General features: G+C 43.3%; 1 protein-coding gene across 1 annotated transcript in view; it reads left to right on the forward strand.

Annotated features, from left to right (window-relative positions):
• The window catches only part of YWHAZ (tyrosine 3-monooxygenase/tryptophan 5-monooxygenase activation protein zeta), a 52,614-nt gene extending 33,953 nt beyond the window's left edge, over positions 1-18,661 (forward strand). Inside the window, exons 3-6 of the mRNA XM_089684640.1 lie at positions 6,878-7,001; positions 12,671-12,834; positions 12,917-13,012; positions 17,624-18,661. Of these exons, the coding sequence (XP_089540766.1) occupies positions 6,878-7,001; positions 12,671-12,834; positions 12,917-13,012; positions 17,624-17,686 (447 nt within the window). The 3' untranslated portion in view covers positions 17,687-18,661. The remainder of the gene's footprint in view (positions 1-6,877; positions 7,002-12,670; positions 12,835-12,916; positions 13,013-17,623) is intronic.
• The last annotated feature ends 256 nt before the right edge of the window (positions 18,662-18,917 follow it).

The following is an 18,917-nucleotide window of genomic DNA, read 5'->3' on the forward strand; positions in this document are numbered from 1 at the left end:
TAACTTCTTTCCAGGCTTTACTATGGAGCCACTGATTCTTAAAGTGAAATCATAAGACTAAATATGTGAGCTTCCTTTGCTGACTTGTTTTCAAGGTATAGACTTCAGGGCTGCCATGCTGATCCTGATAACTCTACCTTGTGAGACATTTTGGCCACCTAGTGTTGCATAACGGAGACACTGGGCCCCGTTCACATGGGCTTGTCGATGCATTAAATTCAGGTGGTTGAGGCACGTTTTTAACCTGCCTGTTAAAACCATACAATGGCTGCCAGACAACACCATACAACAAGACATTCCATGTTTGTCAGGTGATACCGCATTGCGCCCCATTGAGGTGAGTGGCACAGTGCAGAAGAATTTCCATTTAAATTCCCTCTACAAGCAGGCATGCAGGAGGCCGAGCCACCTCCCCAGCAGCTGCTACCTGGTCAAGTCACTGCTGACCATGCAAACCACCACAGAATCAGCAGGCAGAACCCTGTGATAGAGCCCTTTAGAATTCACTGGCTGCATGATTTGTTCTGTGGCAGTGCCTCCTGGAGTAAGGATTCTACCTCAAGATGACCGCTCTGGGGCCTGTTTCTTTGAAACAAGTTGACAGTGGCAACGTCCATATTTCTATCCTCTTAGCTTCATTTAAACAAGTATGAAGATCAGGCCTTCTGACTGCACTGACAGTAGACTGGTTCTATACTAGTGACTCAAAGGACTGAATTCAAGGAATTAGTATGACAGTCAAACGCCAGTATGCAATTTAGGAAATCTTATATCAGTGGACCTAAAGAATTTTGTCAGTTGGAGCCTTTCTGTGACTTCCCTCACCATACCCACCAATATGACTGACACAAGAAACACAATAAAGAAAACTCTTATTAGTTAAAAGGAGCACTTTTTTTTTTTTTTCTGTTTTTTTTCTTCTTTTTAGCCTTAGTTCCGACCTGCTCAACTATGAAAACTATGACCCGTTAAACTGTAGCTACACTCGGGTCCTAATTTAAATTCTTCCATGTGTGGGATTACAAGCGGACTCCTAAAAATGATATAGGTCTTCTGTATATGCATGTTCTTACTAGGACCTGGAATAACTCCCCAACATTTTTAAAAATCTTCTTTTCGTTGGATTTTTATCCGATTTGCCTACAATCGGATAATGCATACATTGTGATGTTAACTCCCCACAATTTTAGATCGGATTGGTTTAAAGGCCAAGTTCAATTTTTGTTAAAATATTTTTGTTGAAATCCAGGAATTGTTTTTTTTTTTTTTTTGGCCTGTGCAGTGGGGCTGTGTCGGCACTGCACCGATCAAATGCTCGTTTTGTTCTAGGGGAGAGGACACCGAAGATGATATACCTACCTGACCTGCTAATCCTTCCTGCACAAGACCAGTTCTTTCAGCATAGCCCCACTGCATTGTACAAGAAAATTCTAACTGGAGTTCTGCTTTAAAATATAAACACATTATTTTGCAGGTAAAGTGAATTTATTTTTTTTTACACGGTTGCCTGTAAAGCATTGCACCTGCAATCGACAGATCATCGGTGCAAAGCACACTTCTGCAGACACTCGGTACAGCTGTCTGCTTGTGCCTCCTATATGGGCAGACAGTTGCTGAAGTGCAGGAAATGCAATGAACTACGAGAGCACTCACCAGCACCCTTGGACATTTGTTCACAGGAAACTATGAATGACATGGCCATTTGGGCGTAGCCCCTCGTAGAATTGACAGTGAGTGCAAGTCTGGGCAAAATAAAACCACATTTCCTGTACACCTCTGCTACTCGCACCTGTAGGTCCTATCTGAAATCCAGTGAGCTGGTAAAGTGATACTAAAGCTAACTTTTTTTTACCTTAATGTATTTCTTGCAGTAAGGTAAATGATTTCTATTTCTCTATTGTAGATTGAAAATGTAGATTAACACTGGTTCTTTGGAAGACTTTTTTTTTTTTTTTTTTTTTTCCCATTTTGGTCTACTACCATAACTTGTCGGGTTATATCTTCTTGTTGCTCCCAGTCTCTGCTTCATAGAAGCCATTGTTTCCATACACTGTCAAGAAGCCTGAAAACTGGTGTCTGCAGCCTGGCATAAACTACTCCTGTTAAGGCTGCTACATCTGTACTCTAATCCAGTGGTTTTGTATATACAGTTGGCCAAGGGGTAGGATTGAATGATTTTCATGGCTCAGCCTACTATCCTAAAATAACCAGCAAAACCCCCTTGTTTTTATGATTTGTGATGGGAGACCTGTAGATGTCTTCTGTTTTAAAGAGATTGTTCATGTTCATATATACATAGCTTAAATGCCCCAGAAAAACACATCAGATCTGTCAAACATGGATAAAGCACACATTGTACTCGGTGAGGAGAGTGATGTTTCTGCTTGGTAGCATGTGACCCACTGAAGACCCTACATAAACTCAAATCAGAAACATTCCTCTGAATATATAGCATTGATTGAAAGAAGCAGGCATGGTCAATACCAAATACATATGAGGGAGGGATAGTGCCTTTTAATGTCCACCAGTTAGTACATTGTGATGAGCTAAAGCATGAAAAAATCCGGAAAGTGCTAGTTTATGCTAGTGCTGGGTTATGACTGTAGTTCTCAATTTAAGCTGATATGTACCGTATTTGCCGGCGTATAAGACGACTGGGCGTATAAGACGACCCCCCTACTTTTCCTGCTAAAATGTAGTGTTTGGGCTATACTCGCCGTATAAGACTACCCCTCTTCCAATGCACACCAGTGGGAGGAATAGTGCCCCATCATTGATGTCAGTGGGAGGAATAGTGCCCCATCATTGGTGTCAGTGGGAGGAATAGTGCCCCATCATTGGTATCAGTGGGAGGAATAGTGCCCCATCATTGATGTCAGTGGGAGGAATAGTGCCCCATCATTGGTATCAGTGGGAGGAATAGTGCCCCATCATTGATGTCAGTGGGAGGAATAGTGCCCCATCATTGGTATTAGTGGCAGGAATAGTGCCCCATCATTGGCATTAGTGGCAGGAATAGTGCCCTATCATTAGTATCAGTGGAGGAATAGTGCTCCATCATTGGTGTCAGTGGGAGGAATAGTGCCCCATCATTGGTGTCAGTGGGAGGAATAGTGCCCCATCATTGGTATCAGTGGGAGGAATAGTGCCCCATCATTGATGTCAGTGGGAGGAATAGTGCCCCATCATTGATGTCAGTGGGAGGAATAGTGCCCCATCATTGGTATTAGTGGCAGGAATAGTGCCCTATCATTAGTATCAGTGGAGGAATAGTGCTCCATCATTGGTATCAGTGGCAGGAATAGTGCCCCATCATTGGTGTCAGTGGGAGGAATAGGTGCCCCATCATTGGTATCAGTGGCAGGAATGGTGCCCCATCATTGGTATCAGTGGCAGGAATAGTGCCCCATCATTGGTGTCAGTGGGAGGAATGGTGTCCCATCATTGGTGTCAGTGAGGGGTGGAATAGTGCCCCATCATTGGTGTCAGTGGGGGGTGGAATAGTGCCCCATCGTTGGTGTCAGTGGGGGGGGGGAATAGTGCCCCATCGTTGGTGTCAGTGGGGGGGAGGAATAGTGCCCCATCGTTGGTGTCAGTGGGAGGAATAGTGCCCCATCATTGGAATCAGTGACACCAATGATGGGGCACTATTCCTCCCACTGAGACTTGCTGACCCTGTTCTCGTATGGTGCTGCTGCAGCCAGCATATGTGGTTGCAGCAGCACCTCTACACAGAACACTTACCTGCTGCTCCGGCACTCAATTTTCGCGGGGCCGCTCGGCTCCGCCCCCTCGCCGGTGATTGGCCGCCTGTGTGCCTTTCCTGAGCTACAGTTCTGGCGGCCAATCACCGGTGAGGAGGCGGAGCCGAGCAGCCGCATGAACATCCAGTGGCCGAACTGAAGGAGACGCCGCGCTTCCTGGACCGGATCGTCGTGGGACTGGATCCAGGTAAGAGACATCAGCCCCTGCAAACCCCTGTACTTAATGCCGCAGCCCCCCTAACATGTGTACCGGCGTATAAGACGACCCCCGACTTTTGAGAAGATTTTCAAGGGTCAAAAAGTCGTCTTATACGCCGGCAAATACGGTATCTCCCGTTCCTAGACTTTATTCAGCTTGATAGCATGCCTAATTGCCCACACTTAGAGCAACTCCACTTTTGTTAAGAGAGAAGAAACATTGCCCTCTGGGTTATCTATGTACATTGCAAAGGCTTTAACAAACTTTGTTGCAGTGAATCTGTTTTTAGGAGTGGTTTTATAATTATCAATCGGCTACAGGGCACTAATGAGGAAAATGACAGTGTCTGCATCCCCTTGGACGTGATTTCCCATAGGGAGTATCTCACCAAAAATGCCATGTTTGTTGCACGAGATGCTAAAATTATGACTTGTATCTTCGTGCAAGCTTCTGGAAAAAAACAGTAAGCCAATCACACATGCAGTAAATTACATTTTCAGGGCATTCTGTACACATCTATGTACGGAACACGTTCGGGTAGCCATATTGCCTCACATTTTACAGAAAATTACAGCCCTGCAGATTGAAAGGGACAGATAATTTTTAATCATAATATGACTCGAGTCGTAAATGCGCTTTTTTTTTTTTTTTTTTTTTTTTTTTCCTTATTTTTTTTGCTATTTGAAGAACCACACCCAAAGTTGACTTCTGTATTACAGTGGGGTGGGCCAGGGTACAATTCGCTACCAAGACTTTCTTGCCATTCATCTCCTCTAAGAGGAGGTCCCTCTCCACCTCCAGCATGGTTGTGGCAGTATGAGACCTGAAATAGTTGTTGCTTGCTGGCCTTTTTTGTATTTCTGCATATTTCCGGAAAATCCATTAAGGAGGCCCAGACAAACTTTTTTTTGTTTAATGCATGCTGGGATGGAGGGATGCAAAGCTGTCCGATCAGAAATCAATCTGTGTCCTCTTCCACCTTTTAAAAAGCCTGCAGAAGTACAATGCAGCCGTACCTTTTTAGATGCATTCTTCTGTGCTTGGGTTCTGAACACCTAGCCTGCTACAAGTCAAGTGCAGCATGTGCTGCTGGCCCTGTCTGCCCATTCCAGTTGGCTTGTTGTCATAATGGCAGGCCTTACTGATCAATAGGAACATGCAGGAGTGGACAGCACCTGACCAATCTGGGAAGTGTTGAATTGTGCTGGTTACAGCAGCCAAGCATTTTGGGCACCCACACTTTTATTGCACTCTTCACTAGGTAAATTCAACCTCCCTTATTCTCCCTCCATTTTAGGGTGTCTACAAGATGGGAAACAAGGGGGAATATCCTGAATAGGGACACACCGCAGTTAAAACCCAACAGATATTTTAGGCCATTCCCACTCTACTTCAAATTTAAAAGTCAGAAGTGGGCTAGAGCTAAGCTGTCCATAGACAGATTGACATTCAATCCGTTCCGCAGGAACCAGCAGAATTTCCATCATCTATGGGCAGGCCGGTTGTACTGAAGTCTATGTATGTATGGCCTGCCTGTGGCTTTAAAGCCTAGTTGATGGTACAGAATTAGATAAGTAGATATGCAGTAAGGTGGACATTGTACTGACAACCTTTCAATATTACCCCATGCTCCTGTTACAGCAGCTGTGCAGTATCTGACTGCAGTCTAGGAGGCACTAGAATTGGACCCACCGCTCTATAATCTGCACTCCGTAAGAGAGCAGCTCTGAAACACTCCCTTTGTAACTGTGTGTGAGGACTCATGTGGCTGTCATTTTTCTAAGGCAAGGCACTGCTGACAGTGTAGTATTTCACCCAGAAAATAAGTATTTTAAAGCGTTTCCAAGCAAAAATCATAACTTGTGTTGGGGAAGAAGGGGGGGGGGGTATAGGACTATAAAGGGGTAAAAAGGTGTGAGCTCAAATGGGCTTCTCCTTTTAGAAGGAAAACATCTGATTTTGTTCTGTGCATGTGAAAGTCCAATTAGGCTTAATGTGCTGTAACAAACACTGGTCCCTCCGGCTCTATGCAGCCCACCACGTGTTTGGTGCTTTGCAGAGTGGCAGCGTGATGCTGGGATGCTCTTTGTATTCCTGTACCTGGCACTGAGGTGAAGCCAGTACTATCAGGCATAGTGATCCCTGCCTGGCAGTAGATATATACACCTGGGCTGATGTCAGGGAGAGAGCAGTGCAGGAACCTGTAATCTGGTAAGTAAACAGTGGGGGCAGCACAGTGGCTAAATGGTTAGCACTTCCGCCTGGCAGCACTAGGGTCGTCAGTTCGATTCCCAGTTACGGCACCTCCTGCCTGGAGTTTGTATGTTCTCCCTGTGCCTGCGTGGGTTTCCTCCCACCTCCAAAGACATGCTGGTAGGTGAATTGTATCCTGTCTAAATTGTCCCTAGTATGTGTATGTATGAATGTGAGTTAGGGACCTTAGATTGTACACCTCTTGAGGGTTAGGGACTGATGTGACTGTACAATATATATGTAAAGCGCTGTGTAAATTGACAGCGCTATATAAGTACCTGAAATAAAATAAAAAACCCTGGACACTGACCACAGTTGTGGAGTTGGGGGTTAACCGCACTCCTACACACAGTTACTGCAGGAAGGGGGCTAAGAAGGGAGTTAACTGGTTTGCCACTTTGTGGTGGTTATTATGGTCACGGACACCACTGCTGGGGGCACTAACACCAATGCCAGGAATTGCTGTTACTGTCACTGATGCCTTTTGGGCCATTACAGCTTATTTATTTTAAATAGGCTGCTGAAATCAACAGTGAAAACAAGCAATCATCTGGAAATGTTAGGTGTTCATTTGAACCCTGCTTTACTAAAGTAAGCTAAAGCATCAGATTTTTACTGTGCATGTAAATATAATACACATTTTTTTTTTTTCCCTTTTTAGTGTCTTCTGGACAAATACTTGATTCCCAACGCATCCCAAGCAGAGAGCAAAGTCTTCTACTTGAAAATGAAGGGAGACTACTACCGTTACTTGGCTGAAGTAGCTTGCGGAGATGACAAGAAAAGTACTTTAACTTTTTCTTTTTTGTATACTTTTTAAGTGGAATGTGCTGCCAAATTAAATTACAAATATATGTAAACCCTTGTTCAGTAGCTTGGTTATCTGCATCTAAAGGGCCCCGAGGAGCTAGGATTCCTTGTTACCAGTGTGTGGCTAAGAGAAGCCTGCAGGGAATTGGTCTACGTTTGCTTTTTATAAATCTATAATAATAATGTAAACTAATATTGATGGTTAGGACCTAGCTGCCTAAAGGCTTATTCAAAAACAACGTGACATACAGTGAACCCCAAGTCAGCCACCAAACAATTACTGATAGTCTTGATCTGTGAAAGCCCACCTCTGATTACTAGATTGTACTGGCTTTTTGCACTGTTATACTAAAATGAGCCTGTTAGTTAATAATCTATAAAGGATGTCTTTTGCCAACTGATTTCTCCGACTGTCATTTTGTAAAGGGAACCAGCCATAACTGGCAAATCAGAGAATTTGAATGTCTAGTCCAAAGCAGAAAATCACCTACTTGTCCGTGAATCCAGTAACAAATTGATAAGTCAGCGCTATCGGCAGTCTCTCTGCTGGCATAGCCATCTTCTTCAGTGTGCCTTCAGCAGTCCATGATGCACTGATCATTTATTAAATTGTTGAGGAGGTAGTGGTGTGTTTTCTGGAATTTTTTTTTTTTGTTTTTGCGCACTGGAGACATGCAAAGTACCCTTCTGCTGAAAAGCCTAGCATTTTTTTAAAACTGACTTGGAAGTTCTGAAGTTATAAATCTTAAGGCTTAATATATAAAAGATTTAATATTTGCTTTTTGATTTGGTTTAAGTCACACTGTTGCTGCTCTGCCAACTTCCTGACCTTATGCTGATGATACACACAGAGTAACGTTTATTAGGTCGATTATCTACTGGTATATGCTTTTTGCATTGGTGCTTTGTAATGCCATTTGTTGTAAATACACCTGTGTTAGAACTTGTGGTAAAACACTACTGCGTGTTAGTGCACAAGAGAAAACGCTGCAGGAGCATTCTCTGATTAGTTTTGGTGCATTGGACAGCCCATATAAATCTGATTGCCTTTACTCAATGATTACACTGGTGTGAATGGGCCTAATTCCACTTGCACTCCAATCAGCAGCTTGCATATGTATTGTGTGTGTATCTCCTTCTTCTTCTTTTTTTTTTTTTTTTTTTTTGGACCAAGGAGACAGCAAAATAGCAACTTTCCGCTGCTTTTCATACATACAGATGTTATTTTTCATAGTGGCCAATGTATTACGTAAAATGCTTAAAATATTTTAAATCTGTGAATTGAAGGAAGGGAGCTATTAGAGCTGCAAGGAGTGATTCCCTTTGAAAGCAGGTTAAGCTAATAAAAAGGTAGATATAAAACTATTTCTTAAAAAAAATGCCTGTAAATTTATTTTATTTTTTAAAATGTTCTTGTATTGATTTTGATCCTCGTGATGCAGCTTTTTGCTCTTCCAGTTAAAAGCTGTATGATCATCCCCTGCCAGAACATGAGCTAGGGTCTTTTTTTGGGACTCCTGGATATAGTATTTGTGACCCAAATGATCTGAAACTGTATAGTGTGTCTGCTAAAGTCTGGTCTGTTCAGTTTATAACTAGACTTCCTAAGCAACCTGTAAGAAGAACTTGGAAATAAAGCCCATTATAGACCCAGAAGGCATTATATGCCTTTTCTATAGAGTACACTGCTCAAGAGCCATGGGTTGGTTTGTTGGAGGATTTGTACAGATTTTGAGCATGCATGTGGACAGCTGCATAGGCTGGGACCAGAGGGTAATGCAAACATTCAATGTAGAGTTGCTGTGACTGGAATCGCTGTAGTGCAGTGAATTAAAGGGGTGGGTTGCTGACAGCCTGAAGGGGGATGGGGCTGGATGACGCTGGACGTCATCTGGCTCAGAAGTGTGAGAGGAGCTAATTTTTGTAGTGATCAGTAAATTATTATTGTGGCATTTGTCACATCATACAGACCACGTGGTAGCCCTGGCTAATCATCACATGGCCAGGTCATTATACTTTTTTTTTTTTCTTCTGTAAATACTGTATTATCCTGGAGATAGTGGAAATAGTTGTAACTTCCCCACATTTCTCTTGGAAGTGCATGCATGTGTGCATATCCAGATACATTTTAAATGCGTATTTTCATGCACTATAGCTTTAGCTCTTACAGCTAAAATGTACTATATACACGTTGTAGCACTCTTCCATTTCATCTCGAGAAACGGTGTGTCTCAAAAATATATGCCAAAGTGCAGCTGGGAATATCTTCTAAAATACACCATTTCTGCACAGTGATGGATCTGTAATAGTGTGGATTAATTTGGATACAGGCAATCTGCCCATAGATGGCTAGATATTCGTTCTGTCCCTGCTAAACCAGCCTAATTTCAATCCATGTTTGGCTTGCTTAAAGTGATGTTAAAGGCAATTTTTTAAAAAAAAAAATTTCATAATCTGTTCTACTTACCTGTGCTGTGCAATGGTTTTGCACACAGCAGCCCCGATCTTCCTCTTCTAGGTTCCCCCCCTCCCTCCTACCCAGAGCAAGCAGCTTGCTATGGTGACACCCAAGCAAGCTTGCTCCTGAGCTTTTGCTCTTTCAATTCACACACAGCCAGCGCTTGGCCCTGCCCCTCCTCATTGGCTCCCACTGCTGTCTCAACCAGTGAGGGAGTCCCTGGAGAACCAAGGCTCTTGTGCACATTCTGGATCTAGATGCAGGGGTGTGGGAATTTTTTTAAAAACTGCTTGTCTAGGGACTAAATCTGTGCCCCAATCTACTTGTCCTTCATGACAATCTACTTGTTCAGATAAAAAATAAAATAAATTTTAACCAAAACTGTAATTATTTCGGAGGTGATATTAGGAATGTCTGGAGCTTTTAAAAAAACAAAAGGTTCTTTATGGCGACTTAAACATGTAATCATTTTAACAGTGTGCTGTTAATCTCCTCCTCCCCTCCCTGCCTCTCTCCAGTACCTGGGGACTAGCTGGGAGAGGAGATATTTTGCAATGTAATGAGCAGCGATTGGCTGCTCCTCAGGAAAGGTTGGCTCAGGGCATATTCTTTATCCCTTTCGCTGCCATAGCTGTTTTTTGCATTTTTTTGCACAAGTTTAAAAAATCATTTTAGACCTGAAGATTACATAAAACCCCCTAGCATATATTTTCTGAAAGCAGAGACCCTAGAGAAAATAGTGTTCCAATTTTTATGTCGCATAGTTAATTTTAGGGCACAAAAAAGGAATAAATGACCCTAATTTTTTGTACACTATAAAAGACGAGGTTGCACCGAGTAAATAGATATCCAACTTGTCAAACCTTAAATTTGTGCATGCTCGTGAAATGGCGACGAACTTCAATATATTTTCTATAGGTCGACACATTTAAAGCTCCTTATAGGTCATCAGTTTAGGGTTACGGAGGTGTGGTGCTAGAATCATTGTTCTCATTTTGGCATGCACGGCGATATTTGACATGTGTTTCGCAATCAACGTTTGTGTGTAGGCACCCCAGCCTGTGCTTCTACGTTTGTACGTGCACATATGTGGGGGTCCTCAATTTTTTGGGGGGGATGGTATGTGCTTGGGTGTAACTTTCATCTTTTACAATTAAGGAAAAAAAAGGTTTTTTTTGTTAGCCTTTTTTTTTCCATCACCTAGGGGACAAAGTCCACTAAGTGATTTATTTTTTTTTTTTTTTTTTGTGACAGGTTCTCTTTATTGAAGCATCCAGGCTCCACTGAATGTAATGCGGTGCACATAGCACTGCATTACATTCTTTGCCAGCTTCCATGGCCAGGAATCTCTCAACGGAGATCCGGAAGTGACATAACATCACTTCCGGGTCAGGACAAGGGGTGGGGAGCGGATGTGTCCGCTTTCCTCCCTTCCCTCCAGCCGACGGCGGTGAGCCGGTCCCAGGCCTGCAATTGTGCAAGCGGAGCCCGGGAGACCTCACGGGGGGGAGAGAGGCTTGCATTGTGTGGAAGCAATCGAGCAGCAGCACTGCAGCCCCAATGCTTCCACCTGACAGGTGAGCCCACTGCTTGCCCTCAGCAGGGCTAAAGGTAGAAAAAAAAAACTACCTGCCCCAATGCCCAGAACTAGATGTTCCGGGAATCAGGCGATACAAATCAAACATCCCTGAGGTGGGGCTCTGTTAAGTAGCGCGGTTGGACGGGAGCTGAACACAGATGGTTTTTTACCTTCGCACATGGTATGCATGAAGGTAAAAAAAAACAAAACCTTGAGCCTGTACAACCACTTTAAGCGCAAATGGGGCAGATGTTCACTGCCTGCAGTGCAATATTCCTTTTACATACATTTTATGAAATTCACAAACGCTGTTTAACCTCTTCACGCCAGCCGCACACAAGTGTGCAGCCTCCCAGCGTCTGCACCTAAACACCGAGCGGCCGCACATTTGTGTGCAATAAAAAAAACCCATGCTGAGAGCATGCGCCCTGCACACTCCCAGCACACGTCTGGTACTCACGGAAAGGTCCCGATCTCCTCTTTCGATTGGAACCTTTTCCGATCATGTGACGGCGAATCACGGCGGTCACATGACCCTAAAACCCCGCTCGGCCTCCTGGCTTCTGAAACCCTTAAAGGGCTGGGAGGCGCCGGAGCCAGGGGGTTAAAGGGGGTGAGGAAATCGATAGATTTATCTAATTCCACCACAGGGCTGAACGAGAGAAATCTAAACATATATGGCTAGCTTTAGACTGTTTTTCACAGGAACAAGTGTCTCCATTGAAAGATTTCACCTTTCTTCCTGTTCTGCTGGCAAATCAAAACGTTGGATTTACCATTTCTTTCATTATGGATAACCTTTCTGATCAGGACGGTCAGAGTGAACTTTGCGGTTCTCTTTTAGATATTATCATGATGCCATTCCGCATAAACATTTTCTGAGCTAAAGGCTTCATTGCATAAAATGTGTTTTATAAAATAGAAACCCTGTTAAAGTTCACAATAGACACCTTAAACTTTATTACACATATGTATGACTCAAAGGAGCCGATGGGGAACTGGTCTTCATGTGCCTTTTTATTATTGGCTATATCCGTTGACCATAAACACCTAGCTTCCTCCTGAAGGCGTGTTCAGTCAGGGTGATGCCAGACCCATGCCAGCCACCAATTTCATTTCAAATTACTGTCTGACCAGTGATGGATCACTTCTAACTGGTTACTAGATTATTTCTAGATCTACTGTGTCTGCTTACTGGGTTTCTGAGCTATAATTGCATAAGGAAACGGCCACAGCCGGCATTTCACAGAATCTAAATATTTAGTTGTAAAGCATCATAAATGTGATCGGTGGTCAGTAGTAGTAAGTGACTGGACTGGAGCTTGAGGATGGCTTTTTATTGCCAGAGTGCAGTGCTTAACATTCTACTTTTGCTGTGTTGTGACCTATAAGCTATAAAGAATGTACTCTTACAGACTTGTGTGACTGAAAGGTCCCCTTTTATTAACACATTGGCCCCTCTGAAAGACCCATTATAGCAAATCCGATTCTCTCCACATTACAAACCTGATGCAGGGAATCTGATTGCGTTGCCATCCATGTAGGAATTGGAAATGAGAAACCGGTTTTAGTACTGACGCATTGCACGTTTACCCTTGTCATTGCAGCAATTGTGGAGCAGTCTCAGCAGGCATACCAGGATGCTTTCGACATCAGCAAAATGGAGATGCAGCCAACACATCCTATAAGGCTGGGCCTGGCTCTGAACTTCTCGGTCTTCTATTACGAGATCCTGAACTCCCCGGAAAAGGCATGCTCTCTGGCAAAAACCGTAAGATCATCCCAAGATTACTTGTTACTGATGTATGGCACATTTTAATGGTTCCTGGCTATAACCAACTTCTTTCTTTTAGGCTTTTGATGAAGCTATTGCCGAACTCGATACCCTGAGCGAAGAATCATACAAAGACAGCACATTAATAATGCAATTACTGAGAGACAATTTGACAGTAAGTATACATTAGATTGTAAAGAAATGACATTGTGTAGAGAGTATACCAAGCTCAGTGCGGTGTTCAAGACCCTGGTGTCTGACCATTTATTTCAACAAAATTCCTGGGAGATTATATGTGCATTTTAAGCTGGGGGTGGGGGAGCACCCCTGCATTCTTTAACTCTAAGTAGGGGCTCACCCCTCTCCCCCCGATAGATGAATCTTATGTGTGTTTTATTGGACTTCAGCTTTCATGTTCTATATTAGCTATTGCATGTTCAATTTTTCTTTCTGGATTAAGATTTGTGTTTACAGATTTTACTTGCAACACTCCCTGCTGGTAAAATCTGGGATTGCAGTACTCTAAATTTGCGTTGAATCAATGTGGAAAAGATTTGATGAAAGCTGAAGATGAGGCGCTGACTGTGTCAAGGGTCTGTGGCAGCTCTTCATGTTCCTAAATGGAGGGTTCTCAATAAAGCAGGGAATTTCTTTCAGGAAATACCCTTTTAATCGGTTCCACTCCGCCCTATAGCAGAAATACTGCTACAGGGCGGCACGGGTGCGCAAAATCACGTATGTGTGTGTGATATTTTGCAGTTCCGGGTAGGGGGGCGCATGCCCTACCCGTGCCGCCATTCGTGGCCTCAGCTGTCAATCACGGGGTCCCGGCCGATGATAACTCGCCAGCACCCGGTGAACGCTGAGCATATCTTTAGATTGTAAGCTCCACGAGCAGGGCCCTCACATTCCTTCTGTACTGAAATGTATTGTAATTGTATTGTCTCCCTTATATTGTAAAGCGCTGCGCAAACTGTTGGCACTATATAAATCCTGTATAATAATATCCGATGGGGGAGAGACCTGTGTATAAACACAGATCTCTCCCCTGTCAGCTCCTGCACGCTGCTTTGTGTGGTTCTGCATAGCAGAGCCATACAAAGCAATGTGCTTACAGTGAACACACGCACAGCCAATACGGTGAAATGGCACACAGTTAACCGTTTGATCGACCGACCTAGATGTTAACCCCTTCCTGCCCAGTGCCATTAGTCGTCGGTGCTTTTTATTAACACTGATCACTGTATTGGTGTCATTGGGGATGTTAGTGACAACAAGTCCATTCCCCCCAGTGTCAGAATGCCCGCCGCAGTCCCGCTATAAGCCGCTGATCACCGCCATTACTAGTGTTAAAAAACAAAATTCCATTATCTATACCGCCATTTGTGAAAGCTATAACTTTCATGTAAACCAATTTACATGTATTGGGATTTTTTTTTTTTTTTTTTTTTTTTTGTAGCAAAAGACTTGTAGCAGAATAAACTTTGGCCTAAATTTTTGAAGAAATTTTGATTTTTTTTTTTTTTTTTTTTAAAGAATTTTTTTTTTAACTGGACGTGTTTAATAGTAAAGTCAAAAATATATATTTTTCTCAATTGTCAGGCTTTTTTTGTTTACAGCACAAAAAATAAACGCACAGGCGAGCAAATACCATCGAAAGAAAGCTCTGTTTGTGGGGGGAAAAAGACGTAAATTTAATTTTCAGTGTTGTATGACAGCGCAATTGTCGGTTAAAGTAACGCAGCTCCGTAATGTAAAAAATGGCCCATCAGAAAGGGGGGTAAATCCTCTGGAGGGAAAGTGGTTAATGGCCCATACAGCATACATCTGATGATGTTTTTACCACACAATATATTGGCTGTCTGTGTTCCTTGTTGCAATTTTTCTTCATTCCTGCTTGGTAACACCGTTGTGACCAGGGTAGTAAGCAAGTGAAAATCTTCCTGAGCACTGGCTAGCAGCAAACAGCCAATGGCGTTTCTATCCCTTCCCCACTTTCTAGACGTGCCCTTTAAATTGTTCAGGAGTCACAATGAAGGAGATTCATATGGGGTGAAAAGTCTGTTTTGTTTGTTTTTTTGTTTTTTTTTGTTTTTTTTATGTATTTTGGCGACCTGCAAAGCCTTATGGTGCCACTCCAAGCCAGAAGTGGAATGTGCTTCCCTGCTGCAACTCAGGCATATGGGTGCTAGCGTCAAGTTTCACTCATCCAAAGGTGCTGATAGAAGTATGAGACGCTGCTCACCCAGCTCAATCAATGTAGGTGTATGTAATGGCCTCAGCCAGCATTGCTCCACTGACCATACCCCCTGCTGCATTTCACACCACCCACTGGGGGTTTAGTCAGAGGTCAAGACCTCTGACTAAGCCTAGGTGGGCAGAATGAAATGGATCAGAGGTGTTGTCAGTGGAGCAATGCTGGCTGAGGCTGTTACATACACCTGCATTGATTGGGCAGGGTGAGCGGCGTCTCGTATATCTACTATCAGCACATCTGTTATCGTCGTTGCAAATATCACATTTCAGCTTTTCCAGTTTTCCAAGATCATGGGACCTATTCTTATAAAAGTAGAACTGTCACATGGCTGCAGTGCTAGAAAACGAGGAGGGCCGAGCACTGGGGCCTCGGAGAGACATTGCTGGTGCACTGCTTATCTTGTGCGTAGATTTAACCCCTAAAGGAATGCAGTTTTCCCTCCCAGCTGTAATGCTTGGCCAACCTCTGCTCTAGTTCTTCTCCATATTTTGCATACTCTGCACTTTTAGCAAATCTTTGAAAATCTGCATTCATTCCATATCCCTTTTTACTTCAGTGACTTAGCTGATAATCAACTGATAGCCGATTACTCCACCAGTATCCCTATGAATAAATGTGTCTACAGTGACCTCATGCTTGATCCACAGCAGATTTTGGTGCTATAAGATGTAAGAACTTTGTTACCTCATAGACAGACGGCAGACACAAGGACCTAAAAGGTTAAAAAGAAAAAAAAACTAGAGCTTTGCTTGGTAATACTGAAAAATGCTGAAAAGAAGGCATTGTATATAGTCATCCAATAGTTGCTGTAGATGCATATGCTGTAAATGGAAAATTTGAAAAGCCAGAATAGCTAATTCCCAAAAATGAATCTTGGGCCTTAAAGCCGCACTACAGGCAAGACCCATTGACACCCCCCCCCCCAGCACTGCAAGGGTTAAATACTCATTAAACAGGAGCTCCAGTCATTTTTGTGTTCTATTAAAAGTCAGCAGCTACAAACACTGTAGCTGCTGACTTTTAATAAACATACCTGTCCCCAGCATCCCAACTGTGGGCACCCAGCTGGACAGCTTGTGAGCTGTGCTGCACATTGTGAATGGTCTTGCAGTCTCCTGGGACCTGTCCCACAAGACTGCAGGAAAGGAGGCCTAGTCAATCCAGGAAAGGAGGCCTAGTCAATCCAGGAAAGGAGGCCTAGTCAATCCAGGAAAGGAGGCCTAGTCAATCCAGGAAAGGAGGCCTAGTCAATCCAGGAAAGGAGGCCTAGTCAATCCAGGAAAGGAGGCCTAGTCAATCCAGGAAAGGAGGCCTAGTCAATCCAGGAAAGGAGGCCTAGTCAATCCAGGAAAGGAGGCCTAGTCAATCCAGGAAAGGAGGCCTAGTCAATCCAGGAAAGGAGGCCTAGTCAATCCAGGAAAGGAGGCCTAGTCAATCCAGGAAAGGAGGCCTAGTCAATCCAGGAAAGGAGGCCTAGTCAATCCAGGAAAGGAGGCCTAGTCAATCCAGGAAAGGAGGCCTAGTCAATCCAGGAAAGGAGGCCTAGTCAATCCAGGAAAGGAGGCCTAGTCAATCCAGGAAAGGAGGCCTAGTCAATCCAGGAAAGGAGGCCTAGTCAATCCAGGAAAGGAGGCCTAGTCAATCCAGGAAAGGAGGCCTAGTCAATCCAGGAAAGGAGGCCTAGTCAATCCAGGAAAGGAGGCCTAGTCAATCCAGGAAAGGAGGCCTAGTCAATCCAGGAAAGGAGGCCTAGTCAATCCAGGAAAGGAGGCCTAGTCAATCCAGGAAAGGAGGCCTAGTCAATCCAGGAAAGGAGGCCTAGTCAATCCAGGAAAGGAGGCCTAGTCAATCCAGGAAAGGAGGCCTAGTCCATCCAGGAAAGGAGGCCTAGTCCATCCAAGTGGAAGTGTCAAAACCAGGTACCCGCAAGACAGCAGACAGGGAGAAAGTGAAGTTTGGCATCAGAAGGTGGGATAGGTTTAATTGTAATCTGTGTGCATCCATGGACTCCGCACAATGCGGCTCGGCCATGCCCCCCTGCTCTCTCCTCACAGGATTTGTTTGATAGCAGCAGGAGCCAGTGAGTCCTGCTTCTGTTGGAGCCTCCTGTGAAAGAGAGGAGCTGCTGCAGATAGAACAGTGCTGGATCAAGAGACTTTCGAGTAAGTGCTTAAGGGAGGGGAGGGGGGCCAGGTGATAACAAAGTGTTTATTGCCTTAATGCAGAGAATGCATTAAGGTGTACAAAACACTTTTTGCTAAGTGAATCTGACAGCTTGACTTTAGATCTTTTTTCACACCATATGTGCAGTTTCCTGCGCAGAAAAAGAAATCTGCATGTGGTACCAGAGTTGTGGTGTGAACAGGGCACATAGAGAACAATTGATTTTGTTGTGCCCTTGCAGAAAAACTGATGTCTCCGCACCATGGTGTGAACGAGCCCTAAGAGTCAGCAATGTGTACGGACACTGTTTGGTTAAATTGGAAGCAATTTTAAAAATACACTGAACTTTCTTTTCTTTTCTTCCAGTTGTGGACATCAGACACTCAAGGAGATGAAGGCGAAGCAGGAGACTGCCCCGGAGAGAATTAATCGGCCTTCCTTTTCTGTCTGCCTCATTCTAAAATTTCCACAATAGACCATTGTCATCCTTACTGTCCCACACATAGGTTTATTTTTTTTATTTTATTTTTTTTTTTTTTGTTTACAATTATGAAAGGTTTATGTTACTTCTATTTGGATTTCTATATTTCCCATGTGGTTTTGTGTTAAATAGGGAGTAGGGCCAGTTAACATTTTGGGGAGTCAATTATTTTTTTTTCCAACCTCATAATGTGACCAATATGGGGAATATGGAATTTTTATACAGGTTTTAAATGTTTGGCACAGTACTTCTGGTACATTGTAGGTTACCACAGGGCCCAATGTTTAAACAAATTCCCATATTTAAACAAGGTGACCAACTTGTGTATTGCTGTAACTCCAAAAAAAGGGGGCGGGGGGAGCATTTGGTTAGCGCTGTGGGTGGAGACCATAAACTCCTCCCTTTAGCACAGCCATACATATTCATTGAGTGATTCCTGTGATAGCCAATCAAAATCACGAGTGCGAAACGGTTCACATTCCATTCTCCTCACAGTTTAGCTAACGTTTGCTTTTGTTTGTTGCTATTCTCCATTTTATTTGTATTTAAATTGTTCAAAACGACCTAAGATCAAAAAAAAAAGAGAAGTACTTGATGCATAAAGATACGTACATGCTTGGTATCCATTAAGTCACTATATATATCAAGCACAGCAGAAAAAAGAAAACCCATATATTTAACTTTTAGTTTTATTTTTTGTTTTTGATACTTGCCTAACATGCATGTGGCTGTAAAAATACAATACAATATAGTTAGCAGGGGAAATAACTTGAGATGATGGCTAGCTTTGTTTAATGTCTTATGAAATTTTCATGAACAATCCAAGCATAATTGTTAAAGAACATGTGTAATAAGTTGATGTAAGTGGAATAAAAGTTTTATGAATGGACTTTTCAACTACTAAAACTGTGGTTCTAAATGTATATGTCGTTTGTTTTTACTGAAGCAAGCACCTGAGCGCTTTGCTCATGTAAATGAAGGTGACAGCATCATGGTTGGTGCATCTGGTTTGTAAAGTGAACATTTCCCTGGTCTCCTTTTCAGAAATGCTTTGGAATGTTGTCCTACCATGTCTTGCTGGACTCGCTGGTGTGACAACTGCAAATACCCAAACCTGCTGTATGTGAAAAGCAGAGAAATGGTAAAGCCAACCTCCAGGCAGATACAAGACTCCCAAAA

This window comes from Staurois parvus, unplaced genomic scaffold (genome assembly GCF_062004578.1).
Source record: "Staurois parvus isolate SC_StPar_1 unplaced genomic scaffold, SC_StPar_1.0 ptg000351l, whole genome shotgun sequence".
Classification (NCBI taxonomy): Eukaryota; Metazoa; Chordata; class Amphibia; order Anura; family Ranidae; genus Staurois; species Staurois parvus.